The 18,967-nt window shown below is 31.0% G+C and overlaps 1 protein-coding gene across 1 annotated transcript; it reads left to right on the plus strand.

Moving 5' to 3' along the window:
* The first annotated feature begins 6,574 nt into the window (after nt 1–6,574).
* LOC105764072 (probable beta-D-xylosidase 2) lies at nt 6,575–11,074 on the plus strand. Its single transcript, XM_012582526.2, has 5 exons — nt 6,575–7,017; nt 8,011–8,289; nt 9,015–9,184; nt 9,254–9,702; nt 9,792–11,074. The coding sequence occupies exons 1-5, from the start codon at nt 6,607–6,609 to the stop codon at nt 10,805–10,807; spliced, it is 2,325 nt and encodes a 774-aa protein (XP_012437980.1). The 5' UTR covers nt 6,575–6,606; the 3' UTR covers nt 10,808–11,074.
* The last annotated feature ends 7,893 nt before the right edge of the window (nt 11,075–18,967 follow it).

Here is an 18,967-nt window from a genome sequence, read left to right on the forward strand (position 1 = left end):
AAAGGAAACATATAAGGGTTAGGATACGCACTTGGCATCATCGAAAAAGGCTATTTCATGGGCATTATCAGTTGAACTGCTGGGTCGGGTGACTGTGTCGGTGCTCTCGCTGGGCCTGGTGATTGAATGGCTGCTGATGATGGGCCGTGTGAATGTGTGGGCCTCGTTGATGAGCTTGCGTCGTCGTCCCTTCGTATTGGATTTAAAGGCCCACGTCATTCCCTTTGGACACGTAATTGCCGCTGCCTCTCCTCTGTCGACAGTAAATATGGCTTCCTATAGATCCTAAACCATGGCATGTATTTCGACACGCACGCTAACTCCGAAACGATGATCGATTCCCGATTAGGTATATAATCATACCGATCTTCCCACATTTAGATGTAGTACGACCAGAATCTCGGCCAATCCGTATGCAATTATCGTAGGTCAATTTTGTGATGATCATCAAACACTTCAAGTCCCACGGGAATCGGTTGTCTACATCCAAATTGCCGTAATACTCTGTCCGACTGGTGCATCTCCACGGTCCCATAGTTGACCAATGCAACTTTCACATGCCAAGCGTTTGGATTTTGGAGGTACTCATCCGGAATTACTGCCCGAATTGTCGGATCCTTGTATGGTATCCATTGAAACTATATGAACATGACGCGTATATTAGTTATATACATAGTACATAATACTAAATACTAAATACCAATCGACTAGCTCATGATGGAAATATCAATTTTATTTAATACTTACTTGTGCTTTCGACTGTTGGTCTAATAGAAGCCGTATATCTTAAAGAGAGGTAGGTAATCGAGCATAACTTGTCGGATGGTTCCACCTAATTAAATAAATTTTTAGCATACTATTATTTTTAAAATCTACGTAATAATTATAAAATCTAATATAAAATTTACCTCATTATGAGTGAGAATGTATATGGGTGGTCCACTCGAGGACGTAAAAATGGAAATCGAAACCGTGCCGATGACTGCAGTAGTGACAGGCAACCTCTGATTTTCACTTTACTTGATCGCGTCGCCCTACACATCTCCCGATATAATGTCACCAACACGGCAGAACCCCAACTCAATTCACCAGGTGATCTAAAATTAACGAGTTTCAGCAGCCATCTTAGATATACGAGGTTCCGTGACAAGTCCGACATCAGATAACTTCCAATTATCTGAAGAATGTATGCCCGAGCATATCGGATTCTTTCTACTTTGGTTGAATCATCATCCGAATCCGAAAATGTGTCTCGTAACCAGCCCATCTCGATCTGACCTCCGTTAATTTTCTCCGGAATAGTTCCCAAAAGTGATAGTGCACTCTCCATATGGAAGATGGAATGTGTGCGTCTCGGGTCTCCACCTCTCAATCAATGCACCTCCAACTTGCATCCCCAGCTTACCATTGTCACGTGCCAAAAACCCGCTTCCCGCAGGTAATTCTCTACCAATGGTGATGGAGGACCATGCATATTACGGATCTATCATTCCAATATCCGATCTATAGACTTTTATAACAAATAATAAATTAATAATTATTTAAAAATGCATAAATAAAAAATCTTAAATAATATTTAAAAAATAAATTTAACCCTTACCATTTTCATTTGTTCGACGGATATGTACTTGTTATCAAGACGAATCAATTCTTCGGCCATTGCTAAATTCGTACAAATTTTTACGATTTAAAAAAATAAAAAAAATAGAATTTTTTAAAAATAATTAAAAAATAGGGATTTAAGAGAAATTTGAGAGGAAATTAAGCAAATTGAGATTAAATATGGATTTGAGAGAAATTTAGAAGCAAATTGAGAGCAAATTGAGAGGAAATTGAGATGTTGTTGAGAGAATAGTAGATAAATGATTAATTTGTGAAAAAAAATGAAGGGGTGGGGGTTTTTATAGTTTTTTTTACCATTTGGGGGTTCACCAACGGTCAAAAAAAGTCATTGCACTGTTCACGCGTGGGGAAAACACATCCCCAGGGATGTGCTGATGTGGCAGGAAAAAGCGTCCACGTCAGCGCGCTTTCTGTCCACATCGACAAAGCGCGCCCTTGAGGACGCGTTTTCCTGTCACGTACCTTGACATCGCGCTGACGTGGACGCGTTTTCCCGGTATGGGCCCATTCTGGTAAATAATTATTTACCAGGACCATTTCGATAAATTTTAAAAAAAATAGGGCTTTTTTTGTAATTTGCCCATTATATTTAGGTTTAAGGGTAAAAAAATCCCTCAAATTTAAAAATAAAATAAAATTAAGCCCCTCTTTTTTTTCACTCAATTGAGTACTTGAATTTTTAAATGTATCAAAAAGGTCCTCCAATTTCTTCAACGAAAAGTAATTAAGCCCTTGCTCTCTTTTTTTCACTCAATTGGGTACTTGAACTTTCAAAATGCATCAAAAAAACTTTCAAAATTTTCAAAAAGCAATTAAGCCCTGCTCTTATTAAAATTAGAAAATTATTAAATAATAAATTTTAGAAAATTATTAAATTTTAATAAAAACATAAAAATTAGTTAAAATCATAAAAATAAAAATTGTAAAATTTTATAAAAATCATAAAAATTAACTACCCTAGTCTTTTTAATTAAAGTCATCACTTGTAGCAACACAACTTGACATGTGATGAAAATGATAAAAAATAAAATCAATAAAATTATAGAAAAATTATAAAATGCTTCTTTTGATACTATAATTTTTATAAAAAATTTATGAAAATTATATTTCTTTACATTTTGTATAATTTTCTTACGACTTTATAAAATTTTATAATTTTTATATTTCTATATTTTTATAATTTTTACGATTTTTATAAAATTTTACAATTTTTATATTTTTAACGATTTTTATATATTTTTCTAGTTTTTAATAACTTTTAATATTTGAATTTTTAACTAAAATTTAATAATATTTATGGATTTTATTGATTTTAAATTTTTATAACTTTTTTCTAATTTTTAATAAAAGCAGGGGCTTAATTGCTTTTTTGGAAAAACTTTGAGGGTCTTTTTGATGCATTTTGAAAGTTCAAGGACCCAATTGAGTGCAAAAAAAAAACTAGGGGCTTAATTGTTTTTTTTAAAGGTTTGAGAGTCTTTTTGATGCATTTTGAAAGTTCAAGTACCAAAATGAGTGTAAAAAAAATAGAGCTTAATTAAATTTTTTTTGAAAAAGTTCAAAGACTTCTTGCACCCTTAAGCCTCATATTTATAAATGGTTAATCTAAACTCATTTTAGGTCTATACATATATATTTTAATTTTTAAAAATATATTATATTATTTTTAAATTATATATATTCGTTTATTACAATTTTATATGTAGATAACTTCACATTTTTATTATTTACATTTTAATATTATATGTAACTATATTTTTGTGTTATAAATTATGTAATATGTAAAATTATTATAATATAATATATTACAAAATTAAAAAACGGTCAAATTATATTTTAAGCAGACCTAATATTTTTATTCAAATTCATTTTAAGTATAATATTTTTGCACAAACTTTTGAAATTGAAAAAACCTAACCAATTGTTAACTAACATTGCGGCAACTCCATCATATAACGTATTATTCGAAATTCTCAATTTCTTTTATCAATCGCATGATAAAAGTATTTCTAACAACAAAGAAAATATTTCAACAAAAATATTTTTAAAGATTTTGTTTAAAACTAATATTTTATTCGTACCATTTTTTAAATAATATTATTTATTACCCTATTTGAAGTGCAAGTAATATTAGTTACGTATAATAATTACAGGTAGTTTAAATTTACCTACAATATAGACAATATTAGGTATGTTTTTTTTTTCTTGATTCATTTTAGGTAAAAAATATATGATAAAAGTCAATGAAATCAAAACTTGTATGTTGACCTGATGGTTAGGATGTTCACCGCTTTAGATATGACTTGAATTCGAGTTGCGTTAGTCGTATTGCTGTTAAGGCTTTACTTTCTCTTATAATTTAAAAAAATAAAAAAAATAAAAACCCTATCGGAAATATAACCAAACAAGTGGACTACTTGGACTGTTGATTTTATTATAATATTTGAAGTGTTTTCATGAAAAAGAACATTTAAAATTCATGCCGCGCAATTAATAGATAAACTATAAAAATAGTCACTCATATTACATTTTAGTTATTTGTGTTTGAAATGTTATGTTTTAGCCACTTATGCTATTGTTTTGTTACGATATGTTCATTCTATCATTAAGCTCCATTACCTCCCTAACGGTGATCCTATGTGGAAATTCATATGAGTTTTAAATGCCAACTTGGATGTCTTACGTGCCAATCCAAATGAAATATATTTAATTAAAAACTTATTTTCATCCCAACAACTAAACATCCAAGTTGGCATTTAAAACTCATTTGGATTGCCACGTAGGACTGTCGTTAGGGAGGTAACGGAGTTTAACGGTAGTGACCGCTTCGTAACAAAACGATAACTTAAGTGACTAAAATGTAATATGAGGAAAACAAAAGTGACTACTTTTGTAGTTTACTCATAATTAATTTGATAATTATATAAAAATGCTGGAAAATGTTAACTTTTTTTTGGTTGAGAAAAATATTAATTACTAAGAGAAAAAAAGATATTAATTTGTTAACCCCCCCCCCCAAAAAACTTTCTGGTGGGTTTAGTGGTTAATTATTATGGAATGAATGTTGTTTGGAGTAGTGTTTCTTAATGATTATGGCTTGACCTCTCTTCAAAGCCAAGCTCTTTTGCTTGGTACTAGACCTGTCCACGGGCCGGGCGGCCCGGCCCGACCCGATGGCCCGCCCAAAATATGGGAGGGTTCGGGTAAAAATATAGGCTCGAAATATGGGCTTGGGTAAAAAAACGAGCCGGGCCTCGGGCACCACTTTTTTGGTCCGAGCCCGACCCGGCCCGAATATAATAAATATATTTTTTATTTTTATTTTTAAATTTTTAATTTTAAAATACTTTTAAAATATTTTTATTATTTTTTTTAAAATAATTTTTTAATGTTTATTAAAAAATGGGCCGGGCCTGGCCTGGGCAAAATTTTAGGCCCATATTTCGGGCCGGGCCCATGGACAGGTCTACTTGGTACTTTCTCTATAAATTCAATGATTTGGTAACAAATTTTCTAATATATATGGTTAGGATGTGGTATATTTCTTTTGATAAATATAGTTCTAGTTATACTATGAATCCGCTTCTGAAGTTTAAATCTTTAAATTATTAGTAATATTTTAGTCTCCCTAATCCAAAATTAGGGGTTTTAACTCAGATTTTCTTATATTCAACTTCAACCAATGTATGCTTCTAAGTTTTAACTCTCTTTCATCAATGGAAGTTTTATTTTATAAACATATATAAATTATTTTGTTATTTTCAGATTAATTCTATTTTTTTAATACAATGCCTACAATTATCCGTAGCCTTTCCCCAACCTATATAAATAGGAGTAGGGGTGAACAAAATTTGATTCGATTCGAAAAAATCGAAAAAAATTCAAATTTTGAGTTATTCGAATTATCTGAGTCAACTTAAATAACTCAATTCGAGTTTTGAGTTCGAGTCGAGTTGAATTTCACAATTCGAATAACTCAAATAATCCAATTAACAAATTGGTGTAAATACCCTTTTGATCCCTGTCAACTTTGAAAATAAACAAATTGGTCTCTCTCACAACAAAAGTTAGAAAAAAATTCAAAATATTTATAAAATTTCAAATTTTATATTTTTAAAAATTATAAAAATTAAAAATATATAAAAAATTTAAAATTTTAAAAAAATCTAAAATAATAATTTTAGGACCTAATTAATGATTCAAATTTTCAAGTATCTTATTTTTTTATTTTGCTTTGAATTTTTTTAAAATTTATGTGCTCTAACATGAAATTAGTTATATTATAATAATATTTTATTTGACATGTTTAATTTTTTTAATTTAACTCGAACAATTTCACTTGATTCAAAAAATTTTCAAATTATGTTAGGATGATAAAATAAGATTTGTGAACTCAAAATTTTTTTACTTGATTTGATCAAACGCTCACCCTTAAATACGAGGATATTGCTCTTTAGCGCACTCAAACCCATGTTCTCCTACATAAACAACAATACTCATGTCAATTAAGCTAATACTCAAACATCAATTCTATTATTTATTTTCATTTTAAAATGATAACAATAATAAAAATTGGACGTAAATCTCTTTTTGTTTAAAGAATTACAAACGGTGAAATCTTAATAAATAAATAAAATGTGTCAGTGGTAACATGGGACTTTTGCACTTTCAAAAACATCACTCCTTCCCACCTTTTTTATGAAAATAAAAATTATTTTAACTAATGTTATGTGACATATTACTGCGCCCATAAATAAAATTCAGAATTAAAAACTAAAATATTCAAGTGATTAATATTTTTTTTCCTTAAAGGCAACATGTGGGCATGGCATGTAATGATCAAAAAGTTGAGTCCCATTACATTACATTACCAATTGCCATTGTTTAGCCCAAAGCTTCCACCTTTATAAATACCATACAATTCCCCTTCATTAGCCTTTGTACCATAAACAATAACCCACTTTCAATTTCAGAAAAACGAAAATGGGTATTGGCAGCCTCACATTGCCTTCACCACCTCAATTCATTATCCTCTCCCTTCTTCTCTTGTGTGCTTTTGGTGAAGCCGTTGATCCATTTGCTTGTGACCCGAAAGATGCGGTGACGGCTGGTTTTCCTTTTTGCAAGGTTTCGATGCCGATGTCGGATAGAGTGAATGACCTTGTAGGGAGGTTGACGTTACAAGAAAAAGTAAGGTTGTTGATAAACGGTGCGGCACCAATTCCACGGTTGGGGATCAAAGGGTATGAATGGTGGTCGGAAGCTCTTCATGGGGTCTCTGATGTGGGTCCTGGGACTAAGTTCGGCGGGGCATTCCCTGGTGCTACTAGCTTCCCTCAAGTAATCTCGACTGCTGCGTCTTTCAATGCTACGTTATGGGAAGCTATTGGACGAGTAAGTTCTTACTCTTTTTGTCATCTTAAAGATTAAAAAAATTAAAATAATATTGTTGATTATTTTTCACTCTCTCTTAAGTAGTGATATCTATATATTTATATGATATAAATATTATTAATTGATATGACATGTTAAGTAAATTTTATGCATATATACGTATTTATAAAGTCTTATACATATATAATTTTACAAAAAATAAACCCAACCTGTAAATTCATTACAATTCAACTCAATTCAATTAAGTTTTAGACCGGTAATGATAATTATATTTAATTGAACTTTTATATCATTGGGTATATGTAGAATTATTTTAGGGAAAAAGGTGACAAGTGGATTGAATGATAGTTTTATGAGCCATTGAGAAGTTAACTTTGTATGACATAGCCTCTACTATTAGTATGGTAGATATGTCAGCTTTGTCAACTGTGGATTTAAAAATTGCAATATGCTTCATTTCTTTTTATATTTCATTATACTTCGACAGATAGTCATACCTCAGCATTATTAGATGAAGTAATGTTATCCATAAAGCTATCATCATCTTCTAAATTTGATGATTAAGTCCTAATTTAATTAGTGTGTGTATTATTATCTATATAAGAAGATGTAGATTCAAATATGTTAAAGTGTATTATCTTTCTATTTATGGATTAAGAGTTATAAATAATTTTAAACATTACGTTAAAAAGAACAAATATGATCATATACTAAATTTTTAAATATGTATTAGATATTTGTGTTTCACACTTGATACAAATAGATTAAAGATCATAAACGTCCTGGCTAGCTTTATGCTTTTCTTGAACTCCAAGACAAAGAAGGTAAGATCCATGTCTCGCAATTTGCTCATTTCACAGTGTTATGATTGGTTCACAAAATCATCAAGTGGAATCATTATTATTGGATAGCATTCCAGGCAACTTGCAAGCGTAATTTTACCACAAAAATAATATAAATAATTAATGTGTTTTATGGGATGGGCGGCGGCAGGTGGTGTCGGATGAGGCAAGGGCTATGTACAACGGTGGATCAGCTGGACTCACGTATTGGAGCCCGAATGTCAACATATTTAGGGACCCACGGTGGGGCCGTGGACAGGAGACGCCTGGTGAAGATCCGGTTCTGGCCGGTACATATGCAGCCTATTACGTGAAGGGATTACAGGGAAATGACGGTGATAGGTTGAAAGTGGCGGCGTGTTGTAAGCACTTCACTGCCTATGATCTCGATAACTGGAATGGTGTTGATAGGTTCCACTTTAATGCTCAGGTCAGTTTACTTTTTGGTAAAATCTGATAAAAGGTCCCTCTTGCAAAACTATAAGGGCAAGGATTAAAGTGATCCATTTAATTTGATAAGATTCTTACAATATAAGGATCTGTCAAGCAATTTTACTGTTAAGCTTTTTTACTAGAATATGTACTTTATTAGTTTTCTAACTTTCATATGATATTGATGGGTGTAGTGCAAGTATGGATATTGTAAATAGTGACCATTAATTTTTAGTGATAAGATCACCTTGGAAAATGTAGCCGTAGTTTTGAAGATGTAGGTGAATGGGGCCAAACTCGGGATTTTACCAGCTGGAATAATCAATTTTCTCCTCAACCACCTTGTTTCATTTTTATTATAATTTAATTTTTACTAATTTGTTAGATTCTACGGAGATGATGATGATTTTTAATATTATAATTCATGAATAAAACGAAATAAATGGGGGAGTAAAACGTAGCATTTATAAAGCAATAAGATCATGAATTTAAATAAAGAAAGCTGAAATATGGACCACAAAGGATGGCATATTCTCCACTGTCTAAATTAAATCTTTGTCTGATATCATTTAAATATATTAAATCTTTTTATCCAAATGCTCTGCTTTTGTCCGGTTCCTTCCAGAAAAAAATTTCAGACAATGAAACAAAGGGAAAGATTTATAATAATAAAATAAGACAGGCTTATTCGATTCTCACGTGGGTTCTCACACGTTTATGCAGGTAAGCAAACAAGACATAGAGGACACATTTGATGTACCCTTCAAAATGTGTGTACAAGATGGCAATGTAGCCAGTGTTATGTGCTCTTACAATGAAGTTAATGGTGTCCCTACCTGTGCCGATCCTAATCTCCTGCGAAACACAGTACGAGGTCAATGGAAACTCGATGGGTAGGTCAACCATTTTAAGACTGATCAGTTTAATGATCCCTGTTTTTCATGTTGGTCTGGTTTTTACAGGTACATTGTTTCAGATTGTGATTCAGTTGGTGTGTTTTATAATACCCAACATTACACAACAACACCGGAACAAGCAGCTGCTGATGCCATTAAAGCTGGTTTGGATTTGGATTGTGGACCATTTTTGGCACAACATAGTGAAGATGCTGTGAAACAAGGGTTGTTGAATGAGGTTGATATTAATAATGCTTTAGTTAACACCCTTAGAGTTCAAATGAGACTCGGTATGTTCGACGGTGAGCCGTCTGTGCAACCGTTTGGGAAGTTAGGACCGAAAGACGTGTGCACTCCTTCGAACCAAGAGCTAGCGTTGGAAGCTGCGAGACAGGGGATTGTTTTGCTTAAAAACAGCGGTGTTTCGTTGCCTTTGTCTCATCGACGTCACCAAACGGTTGCCGTTATCGGGCCTAATTCCGATGCTACTGTTAGCATGATTGGAAACTATGCGGGTACACCATTATGATAATGATTTTGTTTCCTTTTGTTGTTAATGGGATATATGGACAATTGAACTTATGTATTAATGTTTAATGATTAGGTGTTGCTTGTGGATACACTTCTCCTTTGCAAGGAATAGGGAGCTATGTGAAAACGATTCACCAACTCGGATGTGCCAATGTTGCTTGTCGAGATGACAAGTTATTTAGTGCCGCGATTGATGCTGCTCGTCAAGCAGACGCGACGATTCTAGTAATGGGGCTCGATCAATCGATTGAAGCGGAATTCAGAGATAGAACAGGGTTGCTTTTGCCAGGGCGCCAACAGGAACTTGTTTCAAAAGTAGCCAAGGCTTCCAAGGGTCCGACGGTTCTGGTTTTAATGTCAGGTGGGCCTATCGATGTTTCTTTCGCTAAAAATGACCCTCGTATTGGTGCCATTTTGTGGGCTGGTTATCCAGGCCAAGCAGGAGGGGCCGCTATAGCCGATGTATTGTATGGTACAACCAATCCAGGGGGAAAGTTGCCTATGACATGGTACCCACAAGATTATGTTTCAAATTTGGCAATGACGGACATGGCCATGCGTTCGAGTCGGCATAGGAATTATCCTGGAAGAACTTATAGGTTCTACAAAGGTCCCGTAGTGTACCCATTTGGCCACGGATTGAGTTACACCAACTTCGTACACACCATTGTTAATGCACCACATGTTGTCACAGTCCCTCTAGACGGCCACCGCCGTTCAGGAAATGCAACCGTTTTAGGGAAGGCAATCAAAGTTAACCATGCAAGATGCAACAAGCTATCAGTAGGTCTTCAAGTAAACGTGAAGAATACCGGATCCAAGGACGGCACTCATACAATGCTAGTATTCTCGACTCCGCCTGCAGGGCACTGGGCTCCTTCGAAACAGCTGGTCGCTTTTGCGAAAGTGTATGTTCCGGCAAGGTCCGAACAACAAGTAGGGATCAGTATCCATGTGTGCAAGTTTCTAAGTGTCGTGGACCGATCAGGGGTTCGAAGAATCCCGATCGGTTTACACCGTATACATATTGGTGACGTTAAGCATTCGGTATCCCTTGAGGCTGCAACTTTAGGGGTGATCAAATCATAGGCAAAACGAGTATGCCATTGCTAAACAATAGCAAAATTCATTTCCTTATGTCACCATTAATATTGTGGAGCATTAATTAGCCCATAGTAAGTAAGAAGAAAATGGAGAATGGGAAAGGAACATAATTGTTTCTTAGAAAGGAAGCTTTGTATTTTTGTGATTGGAGAGAACTTAATTGTATGTGGAAGAAGCATAAACCGAAAGTGGTTGTCTCTACCAATTACATTTAATTGAATCAAATTTAAAAGTAATTTGTTATTGATTTTAGTAATTTCGAGTTTGGATTATTTTTGTTGCATGTTGGAGTGTGTTGGGGTTTGGATAATTTTGGATTTGAATTATTTCGAGTTAAATAAATTAACTTTGAATTATTTTGGATTTAAGCGAGTTTGGATTTGAGTTGAACAAATTAATCCAGTTTTCGATTAATTATATTAGTTTAGTTTTAGATTAATTCGAATTTCGACTAATTTACGGTTAAATCAATGATCAAAATGAGTGGATCTATTATGTTTTTCTAAAAGGGATAAATATCAAAATTATATATGAAATTTAGTTCAAAATGCAATTTAATACATGAATATTGATTTTATGATATACATTTAAAAATATATCAATTTATTTTATAATTAGATAAGTAATATTATTTGTATATAAAATATGCAAACATACATAATCTTATATCAATAATGATGAAAATAAATTGTGAAAATCAAATCAAAATATCACGTATAAAAATTGCAAAAATCAACAAAATTTCGATAAAATTACTATGGAGGATCTTGTACTAGGATTCAAATTGTATTTTGTCACCTTTACTTAAAAATGAACAAATAAGTTCTTATACATTAGATCAAAAGCATAATGCTCTTTTCTATTAAAATTTCATTAAAAATATGTGTGACTGACGGAATAACTAGACAATTACACATGGCATGTCACGTGTACCTTATTCTAACATACAACTACTAGTTTTTAACAGTAGAAATGAATGAACTTTTTAACAGAATGATCAATTTACTCTTTAATTTACTAATTTACTTATTAAGTAGTGAAAGCAAAATACAACATGACTTGGTATACATATATCTAGGTTTCCATATAAAGAAGCAAGCCCATTAATGTAGTCAACAAAGAGCCCTGTTAGCGCTTGTCCTAATAATTTATTATCAATGGGTCCATATTACTCAGCCCCAACCCACAATGTTATATTACAAACTTCAAGAGCCTCAAAATGTGGGTTTCATGATCTTGCCTATGAACTCCATAGTAACCCAATAATGCACAAAGAAAAATGGTGACACTGCCCTTGCACGCTTCCTTGTATACCCATAAAATTGAAAGAAAAATCTTCCATGCTATTTTCGGCTTCATGCCAATACTTTGTGGACCCTCTCATTTGAATTTCAATTCAACGCCACTTTCATTGATTTACAGTGTAGTGGACATTATTGAGCTTCATGTCATTTCACATTAGCTGGTTTCTTTCATCAATGATTTCAGTGAATGTTCTTTTGGATGGGCATAGGTCAGCAATTCTAAAAGTCTTATCAATTTTAAATGATATTGTACTACTTGTATTGCTGTAATAACAAAAAATTTGACCCTAAATTTTTTTTTTTTAAAATGTCATGTTTCCATGTGCATTGTGTTCACAATGACTGGTTTTCTGCCACATAAAAGACATGGAAGAGCAGCTAGTATGGGTCTGGTTTTTTGACATTTTTGAAACATTTTTTGGGTTTTAGTGGTGGATGATTCAAACCCTTAAAACCCATTTCTTTTTCTACATCATCACCCCTTTGGCATGATTAGGGATGACAACGGGGTGATTCGGGTCGGACTTTTTACTATCTCAATCCTCATTCGATGTACTACTCATATGTCTCGAACCCGCCTTGAAAAAGAAAGTAAGTACTCAACCCTGAACCACCCCAATAAGCAAAACTTCCACATTTTGGGCACAATTTTTTGATAATTTTTAATTTTTTTCTTATCTAATATAGTGTTGTGCATGTGAACTATAATTTTTATTTTTTTTTCTCATTAAATTTTGTCTTTATATTTGATTTAGGTAACACTTTCAAACCGTGAGTAACTTGTGAAAATAAAAGAAAATAATTAAAAAGTCTTGCACAGGAGAAGAATATACAAAGGGAGAGGCACAAATAATAGAGATTAGGTTCTAATATTGGGTTTTTTCTAAATCCAACCCCTACCAACCCAATTGTTAAAAAAAATATTTATTTGATTCACCTCGAACCCGATTTTAAAATCTGAAAAGAAATCTGATCCTATCCATTTGGATAGGATCGGAACACGTCGGGTACAATTTTTTTTGTCATCCCTTGGCCAGACATAAAATGAAACCATGTTATTATGTTGATGGTGGATTTTCAGGGGTGGAGACCCCCTTACATTGAAAAATATAACACATGATAATTCAATGGCACTCGTTACGAACCAGAGAGAATAATTCTAATTTCATCTCGTGTTTATTATAAATTTTTGGATAAATTGTACAATTAGTCATCCAATCATTAATGTATTTTTGTTTTTAGTCACTAAACAGTAAAAACTTTTAATTTCGTCAGTAACGTTTTCAATCAGTTTTATTTTGGTTACCCTTTATTAAATCATTAACAAATATTATGATGTAACATTTTTTTATTAATATAATAATACATTTAATCCTCAACATTTATACATTCTATGCCCTTAGTCTTAATTATAAATAATTTAATAAATTTAACCCTCAACATTTATAAATTCTATCATTTTGATCTTTAAATATGTTTTCATCATAAATTGAAATTATAAATTAGATTCAAAATACTTGAGGAAAGGAAGAGATGATGAGATTGGAATCAAGTCCAATGATAGATAGAATAAAATAAATAAAATTTTAATTTTTCAAATGTTTTATCTTAGCTAATATAAAACCATTTTTCAATTGAATTTGATTTATGATTCCAAATTATGATGAAGATGTGTTTGAAAATCAAATTGAGAGAATTTGTAAATGTGTAGGGTTAAAGGTGTTGAATTATTTAAAGCTAGGATTAAATTGATAGAATATGTAAGTCTTGAGGATTAAATGTATTACTCTACTAATTAAGAGATCACACCATCATTTCCGTTAATAATTTAATGAAGAGTAAACAACATAGAACATATTGAAAATGTTAATGATGAAATGGAAAGTTTTTTTTTTTATAGTTTGGTAACTAAAATATAAACACACTAATAATTGAGTGACTAATACAATTTACAGTGAATTTTTAGGACTTAATTGTAAAAGATATTAATGTGAGTAGTCGGAATCAGATTCGATGATGGCATGATTATTATTAAAATATATTAAACAAAAGGCAATAACTTTGGGGTAAAATTAGAGAGCACATTGAAAACAATATTCTTTTAATCAAATCTAATCTAATTCCATATCAACAAACAGCCTTTGGTATATATTCTCTACCAAAGGGGGACCCCATGATGATGCTAAAAGAATTGCCAAAGCATTAGTCATTCTTGGGACCTCACCTTTACCTATTGGTTGATTATATGTAAATTTAATATAGGATCGAGTTTTAGTTCATTTAACATCTTTATTGTTGTAACAATTAAGAAAATGTGAATTCAAATGCATTATCCTTTGATTTAATGATTAAGAAAGTTTATAGGTAGTAACAAAATTGTATCGAATACATATATTTAAGGAATTGCAATTAAAATAAATCATTGTAGTGCACTATTGAATTGATAGTGAAATAATTCAAATTCAAACTATAATAAAATTAAATAGGGATAGATATTAAAATTATACATAAATTTTGATTAACGTGCAATTATATAAATCAAACTTTGATTTCGGTTTAAATGTGTACATAAAATTTTGATTTTGATTCAATTATACATATTATATAAATGAATACATCTACTTATTTTTATATTAGATAAGTACAATTGTTTGTATATGTAATATGTAAAGCAAAATTGTGATGTATCAATAATGATGTTAGTAGCTTGTAAAAACTAAATCAAATAAAAATGTCATGTATAAAATTGTACAAAGTTAAAATTCTCGTGTAACCAAAGCTCATATATAATTTTGAGATTTATTTCATTTAAATAAAGTGTAAAATTTTATATAAATATATAGTTCATATTCGAGATTCATAGCTTTTTCCGATAATATTTAATCCAAATCATATAAATATAGATATTAAATATTAAAATATTTTGAAAACGAAATACCATTAGAATGATAACGTAATGAGTTAATAACTTCGGCTTATTCTTGGTTTCGATCTTGTAAGGATCTTTTCATTGGCCCCCGTAAACACTTTTTCACGTGTTTTCAATTATTGCAATAACTTGACCTCTTGTTTCTCTGTTTTTTTTTTAGAAAATATTTGATTTTATTAAATTCTAATTAAATTTATAATCGAATAGAATCTAATCTCTAAACGGCAGATAAATGTTCAGTTCTCAATGTTGAATTGTAATGTATTTTCAATAATTTAACTCTTATTTACGATAGGCGTTATGAAAACGTGATGATTCAAATAGACAGCTTGAAAGTGGTCAAACTCATTCAGGATTCTTCTTTATTGAGTTCAAATTCTACTCTTATTAGACATATCTACCCTCTTCTAACGAATGATTTCCTAGAGACTTTAATAAAATTGCTAACTGTCTAGCTAAGATGACGTTCAGCACAAACCATGATCTAAGATATTTGAGGAGATCCCAAGGGAGTTGCTTACACTTTCTTTTAATGATCAAGCAAGTGACGATCTTATGTGATTAGAGTACTATACTTGTTTCTCTTTACAAAAAAAAAAAAACCGACAGATAATTTTTTTTAATATTATTTTCTCCAATCATTATGATCGAAATTCGAAATTTTACTTAAAAACATTAAAATTTTAATGACTCGACCCAACCGAAATTGCTTTATCACTATCTGTTTTTACCTCTTTTTTTTTTTTTTTTTGTACACTTTAATTTTACCCTAATCTAATATGTGATTTGCGAACAAATCCGGCTATAATCACGGGCCTGCATGACCGCAATCACCCCTCCCAAAATTTTGCAATCCTGCCGGGCCTTTGAGAGGGGATATTTGCAAAATCAACCCTCAATCTTTATTAATATCATTCACTTAAGCTGACTTTTTTCTTAATTTTAATCATTTGCTAATACTTTCTTTAATAACATGTGAACAAACAGCATTTGACTTTCTCACAAAGTTGGTGCCATGGCAACTCCATGAAATGCTTTGTTAAAAAAAAATCATAAAAGGGTTCTTAATTAAGGCCAGATGGTATAGCTTAAGCCTCATTAATATTATTTTTATCGAAATAATTTAGTTTTTTTTTTAATTTTTTTCTGACATTGATGCATTGCCAAATGGATGGTTTAACAGTTTAGATTCATGAATGATTTTCTGGGATTCTTTTAGATAATGAAAGTAAACTATAGATTATTATGCATTTAAAAAAAATATTCTTTTTTTTGTTACCTTATAATATATTTGTTAATGTGAGACATGTCGCCAAGGAATTTATTCCCTCGTGAGAGGCTACAATTCGTGAAAAACTGAAACAACATAGTTATTTTTATTTGTCTCGGGTTACATTTTAGTCATTTATGTTCGAAATGTTATATTATTATATTGTAACATTTTAGTTACAGAGTCGTTAATTGTCATCAATGGTGTAACAGTAAGATGACGTCGCATGTTAAATCATCACTTCAAATTAAAATTTTAGGTTAAATTCTACAATTGGTCCCTATATTTTTTCATTTTGAGCACTTTAATTTTTTTCTTTTATGTTCTTTTAACTTTTCTTTTCTTTTTTCGTTCTCTTCTGCTTCTCCATCTATTTTCCTCCCTTCTCCATTTCTGTTAACGTAGTTTTTCTATGTTTTCCATTTGTTAAAACTAGTCCACAAGCTTGCCTATTCAAAAAAAAAAGTATAGAGACTAGTTTTATATTACCCTAAAATTATGTTACATTTGATAGGAGTATTATATTTTTCACGTGTTTTAGTATATGAGTTAGCAATAAACTAATCACAATCGATAATTTTAGCCATTTGCATGACTTATTTGTGATAAAGAGAATGGGTTTTTTTATTTATTTTGAAAATGTCTTATTTTTTGCAAGAGTTTTTCTTATCATTCTAATTTTAAGTTTAAGTTTAAATTTATACTAAGTATTCTTTATTTTATATCTAACTATTTTAATACAGGGTAAACTACCAAATTAGTCATTTATGTTTGCAACAGGTTACATTTTAGTCACTTATGTTATCGTGTTGTAACATTTTAGTCACTGAACTGTTAATTGTCATTAACCATTTAACGGTAAGCTGATGTGGCATGTTAAATCATCATTTTAAATGAAAATTTTAGGTTAAATTATACAATTAGTCCCTATATTTTTTCGTTTTGAGCAAATTAATTTTTTCTTTAAAGTTTTTTAACTTTCTTTATTTTCCATTCTCTTCCGCTTCTCCCCCTATTTTCCTCCATTCTCCATTTTTTAAAATAGTTTTTCTATGTTTTCCATTTGTTAAAACTAGTCCCTATACTTTTATTTTCGTATTGGATATTTCCTGTACATTCGGCTCAATCTTCCTTTCAATTAGCTTTTAATATGTTTTCAGCTTAGGGTAACAATTTTATATTGATCTTCAATGAAAGCCCATAATAAAGATTCTTTTTAAAAAAAAAAATCTTTTTTGCTTATTGTAGACAATTGTGAATTGAGGTTTCTGATATTTTGCAATTATTGCTGCTATACAAAGGATCCAAAAATGGATTATTGTAGTGATTTTATAGAATTGCTTGGACATGGTATTTCAATGAAGATTCTCATGAACCTGGTTAACCCTTCTGATCTCATTAGGGTTAACTTGGTTTCTAGTTCTTGGCATCAATTTGGTAAGCAAATCAATGTCTTTGGTAGATTTTAGCTTGGTGTTCTATTATATATCGAAGAAGAATCAATATTGATTAATTCAATAGGATCGATTTTATTCATCTTGCTATGATCGAAAATGGTCTATGGGTTTACACATAGAGTATGTTAATAATAGATATTTGACTTTAACAAATAAAGAAATAAAAGAAAAAATTAAATTATTCAAAAAATAAAAATATATATAGGGATGGTTTTAACAAATGAAAATATAGAAAAACTACGTTAAAAGAAATGGAGAAAGGAGAAAAATAGAGGGAGAAGCAGAAGAAAATGGAAAATAAAGAAAAAAAAACTTAAAAGAACATAAAAAAAGAATTAAATTGTTCAAAACTAAAAATATAGGGAGCAATTGTATAATTTAACCTAAAATTTTCGTTTGAAATAATGACTTAACTTGCCACGCCAGCTTACCATTACACAGTTAATGGAAATTAACGGCTCAGTGAATAAAATGTTACAACATGATAACATAAGTGACTAAAACGTAACATTTCAAATATAAGTGACTAAAATGTAACTTGAGGCAAACAAAATTGACTCTTTTGGAATTTACCCTTCAATATATATATGTATTAAATATTTTTTCCTCGTGTTATTACACTAGTAAACAAACATATCATTAATTGTTTATTTAATTATTGTTGGATTGATAGTAAAGCTAGATCACTAATATGATATTTAAAGGTAAAAATGTCACAGAGGCCATTATACTAAAAATCATATTGTATTTTGCTTCATTTACTAAAAAAATAGCAAGCTAATCCTTGTAGGTTAGATCAAAGAGCAAATCAATCCTTTCTGTTAAAAAAAATTATCCATTTCTACTTTTAAAAGCTGGTCTAGCTGACGGAATAACTAAACAATTACAATGATCAAATTTTAATAGTAGAATTGGATGAAATTTCTAACAGAACGACTAACTTGTTCTTTGATCTAATGTACATGAATTAATTTGCTTATTTTTTGAGTTGAAGGGACAAAATGCAATATGACTCCTAATATAATAGGATCGATAGTTATTTTACCATGAAAAGGAGGCTTAGTTTAAAAAATTGGAAGAACCCCCAAAAGGCAACCCTTCGTTTTTGAATATAAAACAAGAATGGTTTGAAATTCAAATTGTGGGATTAATATGGTTTTAAATTAATTGAATTATTTATGAAAG

Source organism: Gossypium raimondii, chromosome 12 (assembly GCF_025698545.1).
Source record: "Gossypium raimondii isolate GPD5lz chromosome 12, ASM2569854v1, whole genome shotgun sequence".
Taxonomy (NCBI): domain Eukaryota; kingdom Viridiplantae; phylum Streptophyta; class Magnoliopsida; order Malvales; family Malvaceae; genus Gossypium; species Gossypium raimondii.